Source organism: Nerophis ophidion, linkage group LG06 (genome assembly GCF_033978795.1).
Source record: "Nerophis ophidion isolate RoL-2023_Sa linkage group LG06, RoL_Noph_v1.0, whole genome shotgun sequence".
Taxonomy (NCBI): Eukaryota; Metazoa; Chordata; class Actinopteri; order Syngnathiformes; family Syngnathidae; genus Nerophis; species Nerophis ophidion.
In genome coordinates, this window is record NC_084616.1 from 7,703,586 (window position 1) to 7,727,099 (window position 23,514).

General features: G+C 47.5%; 1 protein-coding gene across 2 annotated transcripts in view; it reads right to left on the reverse strand.

Annotated features, from left to right (window-relative positions):
• The window catches only part of lama5 (laminin, alpha 5), a 201,957-nt gene that overhangs the window by 10,640 nt on the left and 167,803 nt on the right, over positions 1-23,514 (reverse strand). For both annotated transcript variants that reach the window (XM_061902574.1, XM_061902575.1), the window contains exons 64-72: positions 21,264-21,397; positions 16,935-17,100; positions 16,733-16,867; positions 14,762-14,913; positions 14,540-14,672; positions 9,799-9,942; positions 7,099-7,229; positions 6,836-7,012; positions 5,157-5,286 (exon numbers count right to left, since the gene is read on the reverse strand). In XM_061902574.1, the coding sequence (XP_061758558.1) occupies positions 5,157-5,286; positions 6,836-7,012; positions 7,099-7,229; positions 9,799-9,942; positions 14,540-14,672; positions 14,762-14,913; positions 16,733-16,867; positions 16,935-17,100; positions 21,264-21,397 (1,302 nt within the window). The remainder of the gene's footprint in view (positions 1-5,156; positions 5,287-6,835; positions 7,013-7,098; positions 7,230-9,798; positions 9,943-14,539; positions 14,673-14,761; positions 14,914-16,732; positions 16,868-16,934; positions 17,101-21,263; positions 21,398-23,514) is intronic.

Genomic DNA, 23,514 nt, shown 5'->3' on the forward strand with positions numbered 1-23,514 from the left:
GTTGTGAGTGTGTAGTGTAGCGTGTAAGTGTGTAGTGTAATGTAGTGTGTGAGTGTGTAGTGTAGCGTGTAAGTGTGTAGTGTAATGTAGTGTGTGAGTGTGTAGTGTAGCGTGTAAGTGTGTAGTGTAATGTAGTGTGTGAGTGTGTAGTGTAGCGTGTAAGTGTGTAGTGTAGTGTAGGTTGTGAGTGTGTAGTGTAGGTTGTGAGTGTGTAGTGTAATGTAGGTTGTGAGTGTGTAGTGTAATGTAGTGTGTGAGTGTGTAGTGTAGCGTGTAAGTGTGTAGTGTAATGTAGTGTGTGTGTGTAGTGTAGCGTGTAAGTGTGTAGTGTAATGTCATGTGTAGTGTAATGTAGGTTGTGAGTGTGTAGTGTAGCGTTTAAGTGTGTAGTGTAATGTAGTGTGTGAGTGTGTAGTGTAGCGTGTAAGTGTGTAGTGTAATGTAGTGTGTGAGTGTGTAGTGTAGCGTGTAAGTGTGTAGTGTAATGTAGTGTGTGAGTGTGTAGGGTAGTGTGTGAGTGTGTAGCGTGTAAGTGTGTAGTGTAATGTAGTGTGTGAGTGTGTAGGGTAGTATGTGAGTGTGTAGCGTGTAAGTGTGTAGTGTAATGTAGTGTGTGAGTGTAGTGTAATGTAGTGTGAGTGTGTAGTGTAATGTAGTGTGTGAGTGTGTAGTGTAATGTAGGTTGTGAGTGTGTAGTGTAATGTAGTGTGTGAGTGTGTAGTGTAATGTAGGTTGTGAGTGTGTAGTGTAGCGTGTAAGTGTGTAGTGTAATGTAGTGTGTGAGTGTGTAGTGTAGCGTGTAAGTGTGTAGGTGTGTAGTGTAATGTAGTGTGTGAGTGTGTAGTGTAGTGTGTAAGTGTGTAGTGTAATGTAGTGTGTGAGTGTGTAGGGTAGTGTGTGAGTGTGTAGCGTGTAAGTGTGTAGGGTAGTGTGTGAGTGTGTAGCGTGTAAGTGTGTAGTGTAATGTAGTGTGTGAGTGTGTAGTGTAGTGTGTGAGTGTGTAGTGTAATGTAGTGTGTGAGTGTAGTGTAATGTAGTGTGTGAGTGTGTAGTGTAGCGTGTAAGTGTGTAGTAGTGTGTGAGTGTTTAGTGTAGTGCAGTGTCTGAGTGTGTAGTGTAATGTAGTGTGTGAGTGTAGTGTAGCGTGTAAGTGTGTAGTAGTGTGTGAGTGTTTAGTGTAGTGCAGTGTCTGAGTGTGTAGTGTAATGTAGTGAGTGAGTGTGTAGTGTATTGTGTGAGTGTAGTGTAATGTAGTGTGTGAGTGTAGTGTAGCATGTAAGTGTGTAGTAGAGTGTGAGTGTGTAGTGTGGTATGTGTGTGTAGTGTAGTGTGTGAGTTTGTAGTATGCTTGTGTAGTGTGTTAGCGGGCCTGGCAGGCAGGGTGTAGTGATGCAGCATGCTAGAGAGACGCTGCATGTAGGGATGCATGTGACACACAGCAGCATGATGCAACATGCTAGAGAGACGCTGCATGTAGGGATGCATGTGACACATAGCAGCATGATGCAGCGTGCTAGAGAGACGCTGCATGTGACACATAACTCCTGCCGCTGACCAAGCCAGCTGGATAAAGGAAGCCGAGTGTGTAAACCTTCCAAGGTGAGAACATAGCCTCTCCTTCAGCAAGACCCCTCACCTTGCCTCCTTGTGGCAGAACACGGTAACTGCAGTCTTGCCACTTCAGGCTAAAAGCTAGGGGATCGACCGCCTTGCGGGTAAGTCCAGGACGACAAAGTCTAGGGTAGCACACCCTGAGAGAAAAGCACCGTAGGCGGGACCACGACAGACTGATGGTCCCGGCGACCTCCTGAGGTGCTGGTTGTCCTGGGTTTCCCCCTTGCCACTAGGCTCCATCTCTTTGTGGCGAAGATAGTGCGGCTGGGAAGTGTGCACCCCACAGGTCTCTGCTTCGGACCTTGGTGGATCCAGAACTGCAATTGGATTCTAAAGCACAAAGTCTGATAACGGGGGAAGGTTGGAATGAACTGGGAGCCTCCAGTTAGATCCCAGCATGTCAGCGATGCTGGGCTATAATGGTCTTGACATCGCCGCCTTGAGTGGGACCAGACTTCTGGATGAGGGATCCCTAAAAGAAGAAGGCCAGGGTTGCACCTTTTACTGGGAGTGGTTCCCCTACAGAAGGACCGCATCACCATCAATCAATCAATCAATCAATGTTTACTTATATAGCCCTAAATCACTAGTGTCTCAAAGGGCTGCACAGACCACCACGACATCCTCGGTAGGCCCACATAAGGGCAAGGAAAACTCACACCCAGTGGGACGTCGGTGACAATGATGACTATGAGAACCTTGGAGAGGAGGAAAGCAATGGATGTCGAGCGGGTCTAACATGATACTGTGAAAGTTCAATCCATAATGGATCCAACACGGTCGCGAGAGTCCAGTCCAAAGCGGATCCAACACAGCAGCGAGAGTCCCGTTCACAGCGGAGCCAGCAGGAAACCATCCCAAGCGGAGGCGGACCAGCAGCGCAGAGATGTCCCCAGCCGATACACAGGCGAGCAGTACATGGCCACCGGATCGGATCGGACCGGACCCCCTCCACAAGGGACAGTGGGACATAGAAGAAAAAGAAAAGAAACGGCAGATCAACTGGTCTAAAAAGGGAGTCTATTTAAAGGCTAGAGTATACAAATGAGTTTTAAGGTGAGACTTAAATGCTTCTACTGAGGTAGCATCGCGAACTGTTACCGGGAGGGCATTCCAGAGTACTGGAGCCCGAACGGAAAACGCTCTATAGCCCGCAGACTTTTTTTGGGCTCTAGGAATCACTAATAAGCCGGAGTCTTTTGAAGGCAGATTTCTTGCCGGGACATATGGTACAATACAATCGGCAAGATAGGATGGAGCTAGACCGTGTAGTATTTTATACCTAAGTAGTAAAACCTTAAAGTCACATCTTAAGTGCACAGGAGGCCAGTGCAGGTGAGCCAGTATAGGTATATATGTATGTATATATGTATATAAAGGTATATACAGTATAGGTATATATGTATGTATATATGTATATAAAGGTATATACAGTATAGGTATATATGTATGTATATATGTATATAAAAGTATATACAGTACAGGCGTAATGTGATCAAACTTTCTTGTTCTTGTCAAAAGTCTAGCAGCCGCATTTTGTACCAACTGTAATCTTTTAATGCTAGACATGGGGAGACCCGAAAATAATACGTTACAGTAATCGAGACGAGGCGTAACAAACGCATGGATAATGATCTCAGCGTCTTTAGTGGACAGAATGGAGCGAATTTTAGCGATGTTACGGAGATGAAAGAAGGCCGTTTTAGTAACGCTTTTAATGTGTGACTCAAAGGAGAGAGTTGGGTCAAAGATAATACCCAGATTCTTTACCGTGTCGCCTTGTATAATTGTTTGGTTGTCAAATGTTAGAGTTGTATTATTAAATAGAGTTCCCATGGTGTTGGGTTGGCAGTGCCTATGCACCAACTCTACCATCCGAGAATGAGGCAAGGGACCGTTTCTACCAGGAACTAGATGAGGCCCTACAGCGCATCCTTAGCAGTGACAAAATCTTCCTGCTTGGTGATTTTAATGCCAGGGTGGGGAAAAACCAGCTCATATGGAAAGTAAAGATTGGGAAGCATGGTATCGGGAAGGTCAACAGCAATGGCATGAGGTTACAGGAAATGAGACGCTCTCCCACGGGTGGGATCCGCGTATGAACTCCGGGTTTCCGCCCCATTTTTTTTTTTTTTTTGTACGATGACAACTTTGGGAGAACATTTTTTTTTTTTTTTTTTTACCCCCCCCCTCACCAGAGGACATCATTTCAAGATGCTGTGAGCCCCCCTGCCTCCTCCTCCTCCTCCTGTCTGGAGGCAAATCCTCTGATTTCCTGCGTCTCAACACGACAGACCACTTTTTATCAATCAATCAATGTTTATTTATATAGCCCCAAATCACAAATGTCTCAAAGGACTGCACAAATCATTACGACTACAACATCCTCGGAAGAACCCACAAAAGGGCAAGGAAAACTCACACCCAGTGGGCAGGGAGAATTCACATCCAGTGGGACGCCAGTGACAATGCTGACTATGAGAAACCTTGGAGAGGACCTCAGATGTGGGCAACCCCCCCCCTCTAGGGGACCGAAAGCAATGGATGTCGAGCGGGTCTAACATGATACTATGAAAGTTCAATCCATAGTGGCTCCAACACAGCCGCCAGAGTTCAGTTCAAGCGGATCCAAGACAGCAGCGAGAGTCCCGTCCACAGGAAACCATCTCAAGCGGATCAGCAGCGTAGAGATGTCCCCAACCGATACAGGCGAGCGGTCCATCCTGGGTCCCGACGAGCGGTCCATCCTGGGTCTCGACTCTGGACAGCCAGTACTTCATCCATGGTCATCGGACCGGACCCCCTCCACAAGGGAGGGGGGGGACATAGGAGAAAGAAAAGAAGCGGCAGAACAAAGTGAACAAAGACCTTGGCAGTCTACCAAGCCATCTGTGTCTCCACGCTATTATACGGCTGTGAAGCTTGGACCCTGTCTCGCCACCACATCCAACAGCTGGAGAACTTTCACATCAAGTGTCTCCAGCGGATCTTTGGTCCGACATGGCGTGATCGTGTGCCACACACGGAAGTCCTGAGCAAAACTGCTACCAAGAGCACGGAGGCCACTTTACTCAAGTACCAATTGCGATGGACCGGCCACACCATCAGAATGCCAGTTGATAAGACTTCCGCGACAACTGCTGTTTGGTCAACTTCATCCTGGCCTGAGGTCTGCAGGAGGCCAAAAGCGGAGATGTAAGGACCAACTGAAAAGAACTCTCAAGAGGTGTGGAATACAACATCTGGAAAGCTCTGCCTCTGGAGGCAACTTTGTCATGAAGGCCTTCAACATTTTGAAGAGGAGAGAAGAGCAGCAAGGGAAGGGAAAGGCCAGAGGAGGAAGATGGGTCCTGCAGCCAAGACCACAACAAACACTATCTTCATATGCCCCCATTGCAATAGACCATGTGGCTCCCGTATCGGACTTTTTAGTCACCTCAAAAGCCACCAATAGAAGAAGTGGAAGTCATCATCGGATACGATGGACTACCATAAGCAAGTGAGCAGGTGTAGAGTGTGTAGTGCAGTGTGTGGGTACACACCTTGGACTTGCTGGGGTGTTTGGGCGGAGCCACAATCTGCTGAGGTTTGTTGGCGGCAGGACAGTCGAGAGGCACGTTGACGTTCTCTTTTACCTTCAGCAGGTTGGCCACCATCTGAGGACTGCTGGTCCTGCACACCACACCACACCACACACCAACCACACCACATCACATCACACCAAACCACACCACATCACACCAAACACCAACCACACCACACACCACACCACATCACACCACACCACACCACACACCAACCACACCACACCACACACCACCACATCACACCACACACCAACCACACCACACACCACACCACACCACATCACATCACACCAAACCACACCACACACCAACCACACCACACACCACACCACACCACACACCACACCACATCACATCACACCAAACCACACCACACACCAACCACACCACACACCACACCACATCACATCACACCAAACCACACCACACACCAAACCACACCACACACCAACCACACCACATCACATCACACCAAACCACACCACACACCAACCACACACACCACACCACACCACACACCACACCACACCACATCACATCACACCAAACCACACCACACACCAACCACACACACCACACCACACACCAACCACACCACACCACACACCACACCACATCACACCACACCACACCACACACCAACCACACCACACCACACACCACACCACATCACACCACACACCAACCACACCACACACCACACCACACCACATCACATCACACCAAACCACACCACACACCAACCACACACACCACACCACACCACAGACCAACCATACCACACCACATCACACCAAACCACACCACACACCACACCACATCACATCACACCAAACCACACCACACACCAACCACACCACACCACACCACACCACACACCAACCATACCACACCACACCACACACCAACCACACCACACCACACACCACACCACACCAACCACACCACACACCAACCACACCATACCACAGACCACACCACACCGCACACCAACCACACCACACACCACACACCAACCACACCACACACACCAACCAGACCACACCAACCACACCACACACCAACCACACCACACCACACACCAACCACACCACACACACCAACCAGACCACACCAACCACACCACACCACACACACCACACACCAACCAGACCACACCACACCACACACACCAACCACACCACACCACACACACCACACACCAACCAGACCACACCACACCACACACCAACCAGACCACACCACACACCAACCACACCACACCACACCACACACACCAACCACACCACACCACACCACACACACCAACCACACCACACCACACACCAACCACACCACACCACACACACCAACCACACCACACACCACACACCACACCAACCACACCACACACCACACCACACACACCAACCACACCACACACCACACACCAACCACACCACACCACACACACCAACCACACCACACACCACACACCACACCACACACACCAACCACACCACACACCACACACCACACCACACACCAACCACAAACATGAATAAAAATAGTTAAAAAATAGTTTAAAAACAGTAAGAAAAAGAAGCGTAAGAAGAAGAAAAGGAGTAAGAGAAAAAGGGGAGGAGTCAGAAGACCTCCTGATGAAGACGTTGCTGATGCATCCTGTCATGTTGATGATGTTGTGATGAGGACTTCCTCCCAGCAAAGTTCTTCCCTCCACGCCGCCAGCAGACGCCCTCCCCTCCATCTTGGACTTCTCCAGCACCTCCATCTTGGACTTCTCCAGCACCTCGTCCACGTACACACGCATGCTGAGCAGGAAGAGCAGAGCGGCGGGCAGAACATCAGCACGAGGTACAGGAAATGTGGCGCCACTCTTTTTTTTGTTTTGTTCTACCCGTTGATGTTGTTGTAGACGGCCACGTAGTGACTCTTGTCGTCATGGTAACTCTTCTGGCTCCTCACCTCGCTCATACCTGCCCGCACCACCACCTGCCCCTCCTGCAGGAACACCTGACACACTCCCTCCTGCACGCACGCACACACACACACACACACACACACACACACACACACACACACACACACACACACACACACACACACACAGTGGGTCAGCGCCAGCAGAGCAGAGGAAGAGAAAGTGTGCAAAGGAAAAGGAAGTGTTCAGGGGAATAGGAAGTGAGCAGAAAAAGAGGAAGTGTGCAGAAGAAGAGGAAGTGTACAGAAAAAGAGGGAGTGTGCAGAAGAAGAGGAAGTGTGCAGAAAAAGAGGGAGTGAGCAGAAAAAGAGGGAGTGAGCAGAGGAAGAGTGAAAAGGAAAATGAAGTGTGCAGAAGAAGAGGAAGTGTGCAGAAAAAGAGGGAGTGTGCAGAAGAAGAGGAAGTGTGCAAAGAAAGACAAAGTGCGCAGAGGAAGAGGAAGTGTGCAGACGAAGAAAAAGTGAGGAGAGGAAGATGAAGTGCGCAGAGGAAGAGGAAGTGTGCAGACGAAGAAAAAGTGAGGAGAGGAAGATGAAGTGTGCAGAGGAAGAAGAAGTGTGCAGAGGCAGAGGAAGTGTGCAGAGGAAGAAGAAGTGTGCAGAGGAAGAGGAAGTGTGCAGACGAAGAAAAAGTGAGGAGAGGAAGAGGAAGTGTGCAGAGGAAGAAGAAGTGCGCAGAGGAAGAGGAAGTGTGCAGACGAAGAAAAAGTGAGGAGAGGAAGATGAAGTGTGCAGAGGAAGAAGAAGTGTGCAGAGGCAGAGGAAGTGTGCAGAGGAAGAAGAAGTGTGCAGAGGAAGAGGAAGTGTGCAGAGGAAGAAGAAGTGCGCAGAGGAAGAGGAAGTGTGCAGAGGAAGAATAAGTGTGCAGAGGCAGAGGAAGTGTGCAGAGGAAGAAGAAGTGTGCAGAAGAAGAGGAAGTGTGCAAAGAAAGACAAAGTGCGCAGAGGAAGAGGAAGTGTTCAGACGAAGAAAAAGTGAGGAGAGGAAGATGAAGTGTGCAGAGGAAGAGGAAGTGTGCAGACGAAGAAAAAGTGAGGAGAGGAAGATGAAGTGTGCAGAGGAAGAAGAAGTGTGCAGAGGCAGAGGAAGTGTGCAGAGGAAGAAGAAGTGTGCAGAGGAAGAGGAAGTGTGCAGACGAAGAAAAAGTGAGGAGAGGAAGATGAAGTGTGCAGAGGAAGAGGAAGTGTGCAGACGAAGAAAAAGTGAGGAGAGGAAGAGGAAGTGTGCAGAGGAAGAAGAAGTGCGCAGAGGAAGAGGAAGTGTGCAGACGAAGAAAAAGTGAGGAGAGGAAGATGAAGTGTGCAGAGGAAGAAGAAGTGTGCAGAGGCAGAGGAAGTGTGCAGAGGAAGAGGAAGTGTGCAGAGGAAGAAGAAGTGTGCAGAGGAAGAGGAAGTGTGCAGAGGAAGAAGAAGTGCGCGGAGGAAGAGGAAGTGTGCAGAGGAAGAAGAAGTGTGCAGAGGCAGAGGAAGTGTGCAGAGGAAGAGGAAGTGAGCAGAGGAAGAGGAAATGGGCAGAAGAAGAGAAAGTGTTCAGAGGAAGAGGAAGTGAGCAGAGGAAGAGGAAGTAGGCAGAAGAAGAGGAAGTGTGCAGAAAAAGAGGGAGTGAGCAGAGGAAGAGGGAGTGTGCAGAAAAAGAGGGAGTGTGCAGAAAAAGAGGGAGTGAGCAGAGGAAGAGTAAAAAGGAAGTGTGCAGAAGAGGAAGTGCGCAGAAGAAGAGGAAGTGTGCAGAAAAAGAGGGAGTGAGCAGAGGAAGAGTAAAAAGGAAGTGTGCAGAAGAAGAGGAAGTGTGCAGAAAAAGAGGGAGTGTGTAGAAGAAGAGGATGTGTGCAGAAAAAGAGGGAGTGAGCAGAGGAAGAGTAAAAAGGAAGTGTGCAGAAGAGGAAGTGCACAGAAGAAGAGGAAGTGTGCAGAAAAAGAGGGAGTGAGCAGAGGAAGAGTAAAAAGGAAGTGTGCAGAAGAAGAGGAAGTGTGCAGAAAAAGAGGGAGTGTGTAGAAGAAGAGGATGTGTGCAGAAAAAGAGGAAGTGAGCAGAGGAAGAGGAAGTGTGCAGAAGAAGAGGGAGTGAGCAGAGGAAGAGTAAAAAGGAAGTGTGCAGAAGAAGAGGATGTGTGCAGAAAAAGATGAAGTGAGCAGAGGAAGAGGAAGTGTGCAGAAAAAGAGGGAGTGAGCAGAGGAAGAGTAAAAAGGAAGTGTGCAGAAGAAGAGGAAGTGTGCAGAAAAAGAGGGAGTGTGCAGAAGAAGAGGATGTGTGCAGAAAAAGAGGAAGTGAGCAGAGGAAGAGGAAGTGTGCAGAAAAAGAGGGAGTGAGCAGAGGAAGAGTAAAAAGGAAGTGTGCAGAAGAAGAGGATGTGTGCAGAAAAAGAGGAAGTTAGCAGAGGAAGAGGAAGTGTGCAGAAAAAGAGGGAGTGAGCAGAGGAAGAGTAAAAAGGAAGTGTGCAGAAGAAGAGGAAGTGTGCAGAAAAAGAGGGAGTGTGCAGAAGAAGAGGATGTGTGCAGAAAAAGAGGAAGTGAGCAGAGGAAGAGGAAGTGTGCAGAAAAAGAGGGAGTGAGCAGAGGAAGAGTAAAAAGGAAGTGTGCAGAGGCAGAGGAAGTGTGCAGAGGAAGAGGAAGTGTGCCACCTTGTCTTGGTGGTAGAACATCAGTCCGTCCTTGTGCTGACTTCTGAAGCTGAAGCTGGCATAGAAGTTGTTCCTCAGACTGGGAATGTTGCTGAGTGCCAAGTCCAGGTAGCTCTCACCTGAGAAGTGAGCCTCACGAGCCACCTGACACCACAACAACAACATGTGTCACTGCTACACAACAACAACATCCTGTGTGTCACTGCTACACAACAACAACATGTGTCACTGCTACACAACAACAACATGTGTCACTGCTACACAACAACAACAACTTCTGTCACTGCTACACAACAACAACAACATGTGTCACTGCTACACAACAACAACATGTGTCACTGCTACACAACAACAGTGTTACTGCTACACAACAACAACAACATCTGTCACTGCTACACAACAACAACATCCTGTGTGTCACTGCTACACAACAACAACATGTGTCACTGCTACACAACAACAACAATGTGTGTTACTGCTACACAACGACAACAATGTGTGTTACTGCTACACAACAACAACAACATGTGACACTGCTGCACAACAACAACATGTGTCACTGCTACACAACAACAACATCCTGTATGTACCTGCTACACAACAACAACATGTGTGTCACTGCTACACAACAACAACAACATGTGACACTGCTGAAAAACAACAACATCCTGTATGTACCTGCTACACAACAACAACAACATGTGTGTCACTGCTACACAACAACAACATGTGTCACTGCTACACAACGACAACAATGTGTGTTACTGCTACACAACGACAACAACATGTGACACTGCTACACAACAACAACATCCTGTATGTACCTGCTACACAACAACAACATGTGTGTCACTGCTACACAACAACAACATGTGACACTGCTGAAAAACAACAACATCCTGTATGTACCTGCTACACAACAACAACAACAGTGTTACTGCTACACAACAACAACATGTGTCACTGCTACACAACAACAACATCCTGTATGTACCTGCTACACAACAACAACAACATGTGTGTCACTGCTACACAACAACAACAACAGTGTTACTGCTACACAACAACAACACATGTCACTGCTACACAACAACAACATCCTGTATGTACCTGCTATACAACAACAACAACATGTGTGTCACAGCTCCACAACACCAACAACATGTGTGTCACTGCTACACAACACCTACAAAATGTGTCACTGCTAAACAAAAACAACATCCTGTGTGTCACAGCTACACAACACCAACATCCTGTGTGTCACTGCTACACAACAACAACATCCGGTGTGTCACTGCTACACAACAACAACAACATTTGTGTTACTGCCACAACAACAACAACATCCTGTGTGTGACTGCTACACAACAAAATGTGTGTTACTGCTACACACAGACACACAATTGTAGCACAACAACACAACATCGACACATGTTGTTGATTTCTTTGACATGACAAGTTTGAAGCATACGTCACAAAATGTATCACTATATTCATTATTAGAATGATATAAAATATACACACAAGCCTTGACAACAATTGTTGTTTCATTTATGTAAAGTGTAGTTTGTGATTGTGTAATGTGTGAGAGTGTAGTGTGTGTGTGACAGTCTAGTGTGGGAGAGTAGAGTTTGGAGTGTGTGAGAGTGTAGTTTGTGAGTGTGTGAGCGCATAGTGTGTGAGAGTGTAGTGTGTGAGTGTGTAGTGTGTGAGTGTGTAGTGTGTGAGTGTGGAGAGTGTGAGCATGTAGTGTCGAAGTGTGTGTAGAGTGTGAATGTGTAGGTGTGTGAGTGTGTAGGGTGTGAGTGTGTAGTGTCAAAGTGTGTGTAGTGTGTGAATGTGTAGTGTGTGAGTGTGTAGTGTGTGAGTGTAGAGAGTGTGAGCATGTAGTGTCGGAGTGTGTGTAGGGTGTGTGTGTAGTGTGTGAGTGTGTAGTGTTTGTGAGTGTGTTGTGTGTGAGTGTAGAGAGTGTGAGCATGTAGTGTCGGAGTGTGTGTAGGGTGTGTGCGTGTAGTGTGTGAGTGTGAGCATGTAGTGTCGGAGTGTGTGGGGTGTGTGTCTAGTGTGTGTGAGTGTGTAGTGTGTGAGTGTGTAGTGTGTGTGAGTGTAGAGAGTTTGAGCATGTAGTGTCGGAGTGTGTGTAGGGTGTGTGTGTGTAGTGTGTGAGCATGTAGTGTTGGAGTGTGTGTAGGGTGTGTGTCTAGTGTGTGTGAGTGTGTTGTGTGTGAGTGTGTAGTGTGTGAGTGTAGAGTGTGTAGTGTGTGAGTGTAGAGGATGTGAGTGTGGAGTGTGTGAGTGTGCAGTGTGTGAGTGTGAGTGTAGAGGGTGTAGTGTGTGAGTGTGTAGTATGAGAGTGTAGACGGTGTAGTGTGTGAGTGTGTAGTGTGTGAGTGTAGAGGGTGTAGTGTGTGAGTGTGTAGTGTGTGAGTGTAGAGGGTGTAGTGTGTGTGTGTGTGTAGTATGAGAGTGTAGAGGGTGTAGTGTGTGAGTGTGTAGTGTGTGAGTGTGTAGTGTGTGAGTGTAGAGGGTGTAGTGTGTGAGTGTTTAGTGTGTGAGTGTAGAGGGTGTAGTGTGTGAGCGTGTAGAGGATGTGTGTGTGCGTGTGAGTGTGCAGTGTGTGAGTGTAGAGGGTGTAGTGTGTGAGTGTGTAGTGTGTGAGTGTAGAGGGTGTAGAGTGTGTAGTGTGTGAGTGTAGAGGGTGTAGAGTGTGTAGTGTGTGAGTGTGTAGTGTGTGAGTGTAGAGGGTGTAGTGTGTGAGTGTAGAGGGTGTAGAGTGTGTAGTGTGTGAGTGTAGAGGGTGTAGAGTGTGTAGTGTGTGAGTGTAGAGGGTGTAGTGTGTGAGTGTAGATGGTGTAGAGTGTGTAGTGTGTGAGTGTAGAGGGTGTAGTGTGTGAGTGTAGAGGGTGTAGAGTGTGTAGTGTGTAGAGTGTGTAGTGTGTGAGTGTATAGTGTGTAGTGTGTGTGAGTGTGTAGTGTGTGAGTGTAGAGTGTGTAGTGTGTAGAGTATGTGAGTGTGTGTGAGTGTGTAGTGTGTGAGTGTAGAGTGTGTAGTGTGTAGAGCATGTGAGTGTGTAGAGTGTGTAGTGTGTGAGTGTAGAGGGTGTAGAGTGTGTAGTGTGTGTGAGTGTAGTGTGTGTGTGTGAGTGTGTAGTGTGTGTAGTGTGTAGTGTGTGAGTGTAGAGGGTGTAGAGTGTGTAGTGTGTGTGAGTGTGTAGTGTGTGTGAGTGTGTAGTGTGTGTAGTGTGTGAGTGTAGAGTGTGTAGTGTGTGTAGTGTGTGAGTGTATAGTGTGTAGTGTGTGTGAGTGTGTAGTGTGTGAGTGTAGAGTGTGTAGTGTGTGTGAGTGTGTAGTGTGTGTGAGTGTGTAGTGTAGAGTGTGTAGTGTGTGTGAGTGTGTAGTGTGTGAGTGTATAGTGTGTAGTGTGTGTGAAGTGTGTGTGAGTGTGTAGTGTGTGAGTGTAGATTGTGTCGTGTGTGTGAGTGTGTAGTGTGTAGAGTGTGTAGTGTGTGTGAGTGTGTAGTGTGTGAGTGTAGAGTGTGTAGAGTGTGTAGTGTGTGAGTGTATAGTGTGTAGTGTGTGTGAAGTGTGTGTGAGTGTGTAGTGTGTGAGTGTAGATTGTGTAGTGTGTGTGAGTGTGTAGTGTGTAGAGTGTGTAGTGTGTGAGTGTAGAGTGTGTAGAGTGTGTAGTGTGTGTGAGTGTGTAGTGTGTGTGAGTGTGTGAGTGTAGAGTGTGTAGAGTGTGTAGTGTGTGTGAGTGTGTAGTGTGTGAGTGTGTAGTGTGTGTGAGTGTGTAGTGTGTGAGTGTGTAGTGTGTGTGAGTGTGTAGTGTGTGAGTGTAGAGTGTGTAGTGTGTAGAGTGTGTGAGTGTGTAGTGTGTGAGTGTGTAGTGTGTGTGAGTGTGTAGTGTGTGAGTGTAGAGTGTGTAGTGTGTGAGTGTGTAGTGTGTGAGTGTGTAGTGTGTGTGAGTGTGTAGTGTGTGAGTGTAGAGTGTGTAGTGTGTAGAGTGTGTAGTGTGTGAGTGTAGAGTGTGTAGTGTGTAGAGTGTGTAGTGTGTAGTGTGTGTGAGTGTGTAGTGTGTGAGTGTAGAGTGTGTAGTGTGTAGAGTGTGTAGTGTGTGAGTGTGTAGTGTGTAGTGTGTAGAGTGTAGAGTGTGTAGTGTGTAGAGTGTGTAGTGTGTAGTGTGTGTGAGTGTGTGAGTGTAGAGTGTGTAGTGTGTAGAGTGTGTAGTGTGTGAGTGTAGAGTGTGTAGTGTGTAGTGTGTAGAGTGTGTAGTGTGTGAGTGTAGAGTGTGTAGTGTGTAGTGTGTAGAGTGTGTAGTGTGTGAGTGTAGAGTGTGTAGTGTGTAGTGTGTAGAGTGTGTAGTGTGTAGAGTGTGTAGTGTGTGTGAGTGTGTAGTGTGTAGAGTGTGTAGTGTGTGTGAGTGTGTAGTGTGTAGAGTGTGTAGTGTGTGTGAGTGTGTAGTGTGTGTGAGTGTGTAGTGTGGGCTCCAAAGGTTTGGAAGAATTTTCTTCCTCTTTAATGACTTTTAAATCACCTCTTTTAACATATTTTTACTCTTTGGCTTTTCAACCAGCAGGAGAGTTTGGGGATTTTAGTCTATTTTAATTTCTCTGACGTATTTATTCTTTTAGAGAGAAATGTTTGATGTTAGGGACTCTTCTAGAAAGTATGTCTCAGCACTTTGTCAAACTTCTGTTGTTTCTTTGAATGGTGTGATATAAATGAAGTGGACAGGACGCACCAGCAGGTCACCATCGCAGCCAAAACTGACTCCAGAACTCTTCATCCTCTTCAGGTCGATGTGAGAGTTCTGGGCCTTCACGTTCCGGAAGCATCCCTTCAGAGAACCCTGCTTGGGGAACATGGACCTCAGCCTGGACACCAACAACAACGACACTTGTCAGACCACTGCAAGGAAGTGTGTGTGTGTGTGTGTGTGTGTGTGTGTGTGTGTGTGTGTCACCTCTCAGGCATGTTGGTTTCTGGCACTCCTCCCAGGAAGTAGCTGCCCCCGAAAGGAGGGATGCTCTCAGCAAAGTGGTGTGTGTAGAGAGGGATGCGGTTGTTCCTCACCACCACACGGTTGGGAGGCGAACGCAGGATGATGATTTCCAACTAACGCAGGGGGGGAAAGATACTTAACAACTGTGGCTGTAGGCAACCTCTTGATTGATTGATTTTTTTCACAACAAACTACAAGATGGTCCAAATCCAAACTATGACCTGCCAGACGTCACGACTCTAACAAATCATCTTGAATATCAGGCGGTCTCTGAATGCTACACATTTGCTGCCATCATATAATAATAATAATAATAATAATAATAATACATAGATGATTATTGGTGTATAATGTTATTTGTGTGAATGTTTGGCTATCTGTGTTGGCCCTGCGATGAGGTGGCGACTTGTCCAGGGTGCACCCTGCCTTCCGCCCGATTGTAGCTGAGATAGGCGCCAGCGCCCCCCGCGACCCCAAAAGGGAATAAGCGGTAGAAAATGGATGGATGGATGGATGTTTGGGCACTCACAATAATAATAGCTATAATAATAATAATATTAACAATAATAAATAGATGATTATTGGGCACTGACAATATCCATCCATCCATCCATCCATCCATCATCTACCGCTTATCCGAGGTCGGGTCGCGGGGGCAGCAGCCTAAGCAGGGAAACCCAGACTTCCCTCTCCCCAGCCACTTCGTCTAGCTCTTCCCGGGGGATCCCGAGGCGTTCCCAGGCCAGCCGGGAGACATAGTCTTCCCAACGTGTCCTGGGTCTTCCCCGTGGCCTCCTACCGGTTGGACGTGCCCTAAACACATCCCTAGGGAGGCGTTCGGGTGGCATCCTGACCAGATGTCCGAACCACCTCATCTGGCTCCTCTCGATGTGGAGGAGCAGCGGCTTTACTTTGAGTTCCTCCCGGATGGCAGAGCTTCTCACCCTATCTCTAAGGGAGAGACCCAAACTCATTTGGGTCGCTTGTACCCGTGATCTTATCCTTTCGGTCATGACCCAAAGCTCATGACCATAGGTGAGGATGGGAACGTAGATCGACCGGTAAATTGAGAGCTTTGCCTTCCGGCTCAGCTCCTTCTTCACCACAACGGATCGGTACAACGTCCGCATTACTGAAGACGCCGCACCGATCCGCCTGTCGATCTCACCATCCACTCTTCCCTCACTCGTGAACAAGACTCCTAGGTACTTGAACTCCTCCACTTGGGGCAGGGTCTCCTCCCCAACCCGGGGAGATGGCATTCCACCCTTTTCCGGGCGAGAACCATGGACTCGGACTTGGAGGTGCTGATTCTCATTCCGGTCGCTTCCCACTCGGCTGCGAACCGATCCAGCGAGAGCTGAAGATCCCGGTCAGATGAAGCCATCAGGACCACATCATCTGCAAAAAGCAGAGACCTAATCCTTCGGCTACCAAACCGGAACCCATCACCGCCTTGACTGCGCCTAGAAATTCTGTCCATAAAAGTTATGAACAGAATCGGTGACAAAGGACAGCCTTGGCGGAGTCCAACCCTCACTGGAAATGTGTTCGACTTACAAGCTCTGGCACTGATCATACAGGGATCGGACCGCCACAATAAGACAGTCCGGTACCCCATACTCTCTGAGCACTCCCCACACGGTCCAATGCCTTCTCCAAGTCCACAAAGCACATGTAGACTGGTTGGGCAAACTCCCATGCACCCTCAACAACCCTGCCGAGAGTATAGAGCTGGTCCACAGTTCCACGACCAGGACGAAAACCACACTGTTCCTCCTGAATCCGAGGTTGGACTATCCGGCGTAGCCTCCTCTCCAGTACACCTGAATAAACCTTACCGGGAAGGCTGAGGAGTGTGATCCCACCATAGCTGGAACACACCCTCCGGTCCCCCTTGCACTGACAATAATAACAAAGTATAAAACTTACAACTTTGGGGTCGGCGTCGCTGACCCTGAGGAGCGGGGAGGCGGGTTCTTTGGGCTGGAACTCCTCCATCTCTCCGCTGAACTGGAAGAAGACCTTCAGTTGTCCTCGGACCACGGCCAGACACAAGAACTGGTTCTGGCGCGGGACAGAGAACGTCAGGGGGGATTCATCAAGACGCCGCGCTCGGTCCGAGGACGCTCACCCCGTTTTGCAGCAGCAGCAGAATCCCGTTGTGGGAGACTAGCTTGACTTCCTGTTCGAAGCGTTGCATGCGAGCCGACTCCTCGCCGAAGGTGACCTCTGAGAAGCCGGTGCCGTCGAAGTAGGCGGCGTCGTTCACCCAGGCCTGGGTCAGCGCCGGCTTGGACCTGGTGGCGTCAAGGACAGGTCAGGCTTTCTTATCAGAACTGGTACAGCACAAATGCTCTGGACCTGCGAGTCCATATCAGGACTTTCACACTTTTCTGTTCATTTTAGGTGCAGCAGGAAAACAAAATGGAAAAACAGATAAAAAGACAAACTGCTAGCAGAAAATGATGAAACAAATACAACTTTTTGTCCTCAACATTGCAAACTTTGACTTTTTCATAATTGTACAACTTTTGTCATCTTACTATCATCTTGAAAAATGTCATTTTTCAAACCACAAAATTATATATTTTTTGTCAATTTCTGGCCTTTACTTGTGTTGATAATATGCAACTTTCATTCATAAACTGACCACCTTGGCTCATAAAATGACTTCCATTCATCCATCCATTTTCTACCGCTTATTCCCTTTGGGGGTCGCTGGCGCCTATCTCAGCTACAATCGGGCGGAAGGCGGGGTACACCCTGGACAAGTCGCCACCTCATCGCAGGGCCAACACAGATAGACAGACAACATTCACACTCACATTCACACAAAATGACTTTTTTTTTTTTAAATTTCAAACGTTATTGTACAACTGAGTCTTTTGTCCCCCCGCAATGTTCCTTTTTTTTCATAAATTGAGACTTTTGTTCTGGTAAAATGTTGTCTTTAAATTTTTTTCTGGTAAAACTAAGACTTGTGTAACGCTTGGTGGGCATAACGGTGCCGGATTCGTTCTTTCTTGGATGCGAACGGTAAGAAATAAAGATGTATTAAAGTAATAAACAGACAATGAACAGAAACACTGGCACAAGGGCACAAAATGGCAAAACAAAAGCTACTTGGATGAGAGCTAGGGATAAATAAAGGGTAGCGCGAAAGCTAGCGAGTAGATGCAAAGAAATAGCAGTCGTCATTTGTTGCGTGTAAGCAAATTAGGATCCGAGAACGAATGAACAAAAGGGGCAGGCTTAAATAAGGCAGTAATCAGCAAAAACAAGGGGCAGGTGACCGAACAAACAGGAACTGAGGAAGTCAAACAACAGAGTGTGATACAAAAAGGAACAAAACTAGAATATGGTATGATCCGGCTTTTTGCAGACGATGTGGTCCTGATGGCTTCATCCGGCCGGGATCTTCAGCTCTCACTGGATCGGTTCGCAGCCGAGTGTGAAGCGGCCGGAATGAGAATCAGCACCTCCAAATCAGAGTCCATGGTTCTCGCCCGGAAAAGGGTGGAGTGCCATCTCCGGGTTGGGGAGGAGACCCTGCCCCAAGTGGAGGAGTTCAAGTACCTAGGAGTCTTGTTCACGAGTGGGGGAAGAGTGGATGGTGAGATCGACTGCGGCGTCTTCAGTAATGCGGACGTTGTACCGATCCGTTGTGGTGAAGAAGGAGCTGAGCCGGAAGGCAAAGCTCTCAATTTACCGGTCGATCTACGTTCCCATCCTCACCTATGGTCATGAGCTTTGGGTCATGACCGAAAGGATAAGATCACGGGTACAAGCGGCCCAAATGAGTTTGGGTCTCTCCCTTAGAGATAGGGTGAGAAGCTCTGCCAACCGGGAGGAGCTCATGTTCCTCCAAAAGGAGAGGTGCCAGATGAGGTGGTTCCGGCATCTGGTCAGGATGCCAACCGAACGCCTCCTGAGGGAGGTGTTTAGGGCACGTCCAGCCGGTAGGAGGCCACGGGGAAGACCCAGGACACGTTGGGAAGACTATGTCTCCCGGCTGGCCTGGGAACGCCTCGGGATCCCCCGGGAACAGCTAGACGAAGTGGCTGGGGAGAGGGAAGTCTGGGCTTCCCTGCTTAGGCTGTTGCCCCCGCGACCCGACCTCGGATAAGCGGAAGAAGATGGATGGATGGATGGTATGATCCGGCCATCGGATCATAACAACTTGCTTATCATGATATTTCAACTTCTTTCTTGTAACATGTTTTTTAAAAGTTCTTGTAATGTTATGACTTTCCTCACCTCGTAAAATTAAGATTTTCAAATACGGATATTTTACGAGTTTTGCCTGTAAAACTATATCATCATTAAAAAAAATAAATGTATAAATGTTTTTGAAAAATCATATTTTTGCCATAAAGACAATGTCATTTTTTGTGGTCCCCTTTGTTTAGAAAAGTACTGAGCAGTACCAAAGTACATTTTGGTATTGGTACTGAAATATTGGTATCTGTCATGTCTGTTGATCATGTTTCTGTTTGGCCATATGCTGTTTGTTTTTTGGACACTCAGTTCCTGTTTTTGCACTTCCTTGTTTGTTTTGTTTTGTTTCCATGACTACCCATTAGTTTTTACCTGTCCTTATATCACTCACCGGGCTTCACGGTGGCAGAGGGGTTAGTGCGTCTGCCTCACAATACGAAGGTCCTGCAGTCCTGGGTTCAAATTCAGGCTCGGGATCTTTCTGTGTGGAGTTTGCATGTTCTCCCCGTGAATGCGTGGGTTCCCTCCGGGTACTCCGGCTTCCTCCCACCTCCAAAGACATGCACCTGGGGATAGGCCCCTCCCACTTCCAAAGACATGCACCTGGGGATAGGTTGATTGGCAACACTAAATGGTCCCTAGTGTGTGAATGTGAGTGTGAATGTTGTCCGTCTATCTGTGTTGGCCCTGCGATGAGGTGGCGACTTGTCCAGGGTGTACCCCGCCTTCCGCCCGATTGTAGCTGAGATAGGCGCCAGCGCCCCCCGCGACCCCGAAAGGGAATAAGCGGTAGAAAATGGATGGATGGATGGATATCACTCACCTGTTTCACGTTTTGCACTCTGTCACTAATCACCACAGCATTATTTAAACCTGCAGTTGCCAGCTAGTCAGCCTGGCGACTTTACCTCTACTCACGTCATGCCATGCTACCTCTGTCACTCATGCCGATCCATAGTTTTTGCTTCTTGTCATGCCACGTAAGTTTTGTTTATTAATGGCAGTTAATGTCCTTTTGTCCATAGTTCAATCAATCAATCAATGTTTACTTTTATAGCCCTAAATCACTAGTGTCTCAAAGGGCTGCACAAACCACCACGGCATCCTCGGTAGGCCCACATAAGGGCAAGGAAAACTCACACCCAGTGGGACATCGGTGACAATGATGACTATGAGAACCTTGGAGAGGAGGAAAGTAATGGATGTCGAGCGGGTCTAACATGATACTGTGATTAGTGATTAGTGATTAGTGACAGAGTGCAAAACGTGAAACAGGTGAGTGATATCCATCCATCCATTTTCTACCGCTTATTCCCTTTCGGGGTCGCGGGGGGCGCTGGCGCCTATCTCAGCTACAATCGGGCGGAAGGCGGGCTACACCCTGGACAAGTCGCCACCTCATCGCAGGGCCAACACAGATAGACGGACAACATTCACACACTAGGGCCAATTTAGTGTTGCCAATCAACCTATCCCCAGGTGCATGTCTTTGGAAGTGGGAGGGGCCTATCCCCAGGTGCATGTCTTTGGAGGTGGGAGGAAGCCGGAGTACCCGGAGGGAACCCACGCATTCACGGGGAGAACATGCAAACTCCACACAGAAAGATCCCGAGCCTGGATTTGAACCCAGGACTGCAGGACCTTCGTATTGTGAGGCAGACGCACTAACCCCTCTGCCACCGTGAAGCCCGGTGAGTGATATAAGGATGGGTAGTCATGGAAACAAAACAAACAAGTTCTGCTAGTCTTTGTTTTCATTAGTCAAGTTTGTTCTCCGCCACTGTGCGCGCCTTTTGTTTGCCTTTCTTTGTACTTATAGTGCTAAAATAAAACATGTTCTTACATTTCCTTTGCCTTCCGGAAAAACAAAACCCACAGTCCACGTATTGACAGTGTCAGCACCACCCTTGCACACACTATTTTGTAGATTGCACACGCTGTTTAAGTATAGCACTTATCACACACCAGCTGTTCGATTGGATCGGGGTTGTAGCTTTGATTACCAAACTTAGAGGTGTTGATTTTGAAAATGCTACTTTTGAGCGCTTTCTATCAGGCATATTTGCTCTGTTGGCTACAAATATGTATGACCCGCTGCTGAGTTTGCAAGCAAACATGACGTCAGGTGCAACAAAGACATGGTAACTGTAGAAAACGGACGGATGGATGGAGTGCAGTACTGACATCCTTCGGTCCTACAAAAGCACCAAATAACCGGGTTGTTAGGCTGGCAATTAACGACCTGCCGCATGGTTTCTCCTCCGTGGTGTTGAGCTGGAAGATGTTCTCAAAGTTGTACAAGCTCAGCACTTCCTCGTTGAGCGTGTCCAGCTCGATGCAGCCCTTGAAGTTGGGCAGGGCCAGCGGGGCGGGGGGCTGCAAGGACAAAGAAAAACCACGGCGTTCTTCAAGGGTCTGTACTTTGACAAATACTTTCCCTTAGGTAAAAAGAACCACTTTAATATTCTCATTGAAATGTATGACACAAAATATTCATTATTTCAGCAACAAAAAAATAGTTGATACGGAAAGTTAATACATAAAGCGGTGAAGTTGTCAGGTTGTGTAAATGCTAAATAAAAAGAGACTACAACAAATCATTTGAACGTATATTCAATTGAATAGACTGCAAAGACAAGATGTTTTAACACTCGAACTGGGAAACTTGTTATTTTGGGCAAAATATTAGCTCATTTGGAATGTGATGCCTGAAACATGTTTCAAAAAAGCTGGCACGAGTGGCAAAAAAGAGTGAGAAAGTGGAGGAATGCTCATCATAGGCTAATTGGGAACAGGTGGGTGCCGTGGTTGGCTATAAAAGCAGCTTCCATGAAATGCTCACTCGTTCACAAACAAGGACGGGGCGAGGGTCACCACTTTGTCAACAAATGCCTGAGCAAATTGTTGAAGAACAACATTTCTCAATTTAGGGACACTCCGTGATATCATCAAAATTCAGAGAATGTGGAGAAATCACTGCAGGTAAGCCATGATATTACGCACCTCCCATCCCTCAGGCGCGACTGCATCAAAAAGCCACATCAGTGTGTAAATGATATCACCACATGGGCTCAGGAACACTTCAGAAAACCACTGTCAGTAACTACAGTTGGTCGCTACATCTGTAAGTGCAAGTTAAAACTCTACTATGCAAAGACAAAGCCATTTATCAACAACACCCAGAAACGCTGAGCTCGTCTAAGATGGACTGATGCAAAGTGGAAAAGTGTTCTGTGGTCTGATGAGTCAACATTTCAAATTGTTTTTGGAAACTCTGGAACAAAGGGGAAAAGAACCATGGGGACTGTTCTAGGGTGAAAGTGTTGTAGGCAGCATGTGTGATGGTATGGGGGTGTATTAGTGATTGTTCTAGGGTGAAAGTGTCCTAGGCAGCATGTGTGATGGTATGGGGGTGTATTAGTGATTGTTGTAGGGTGAAAGTGTTGTAGGCAGCATGTGTGATGGTATGGGGGTGTATTAGTGATTGTTCTAGGGTGAAAGTGTTGTAGGCAGCATGTGTGATGGTATGGGGGTGTATTAGTGATTGTTGTAGGGTGAAAGTGTTGTAGGCAGCATGTGTGATGGTATGGGGGTGTATTAGTGATTGTTCTAGGGTGAAAGTGTTCTAGGCAGCATGTGTGATGGTATGGAGGTGTATTAGTGATTGTTCTAGGGTGAAAGTGTTGTAGGCAGCATGTGTGATGGTATGGGGGTGTATTAGTGATTGTTGTAGGGTGAAAGTGTTGTAGGCAGCATGTGTGATGGTATGGGGGTGTATTAGTGATTGTTCTAGGGTGAAAGTGTTGTAGGCAGCATGTGTGATGGTATGGGGGTGTATTAGTGATTGTTCTAGGGTGAAAGTGTTGTAGGCAGCATGTGTGATGGTATGGGGGTGTATTAGTGATTGTTCTAGGGTGAAAGTGTTGTAGGCAGCATGTGTGATGGTATGGGGGTGTATTAGTGATTGTTCTAGGGTGAAAGTGTTGTAGGCAGCATGTGTGATGGTATGGGGGTGTATTAGTGATTGTTCTAGGGTGAAAGTGTTGTAGGCAGCATGTGTGATGGTATGGGGGTGTATTAGTGATTGTTCTAGGGTGAAAGTGTTGTAGGCAGCATGTGTGATGGTATGGGGGTGTATTAGTGGCCAAGGCATGGCTGACTTACACATCTGTGAAGGCACCATTAATGCTGAAAGGTACATACAGCTTTTGGAGCAACATATGTTGTTATCATGGACGCCCCTGCTTATTTCAGCAAGACAATGCCAAGCCAGGTGTTACAACAGCGTGGCTTCATAGTAAAAGAGTGCAGGTACTAGACTGGCCTGCCTGTAGTCCAGACATTGAAAATGTGTGAAGGCTAAAATATGAGGCAGGAGACTGTTGAACAACTTAAGCAAGAATGGGAAAGAATTCCACTTCAAAAATGTGTCTCCTCAGTTCCCAAATCTTTACTGAGTGTTGTTCAAAGGAAAGGCCATGTAACACACTGGT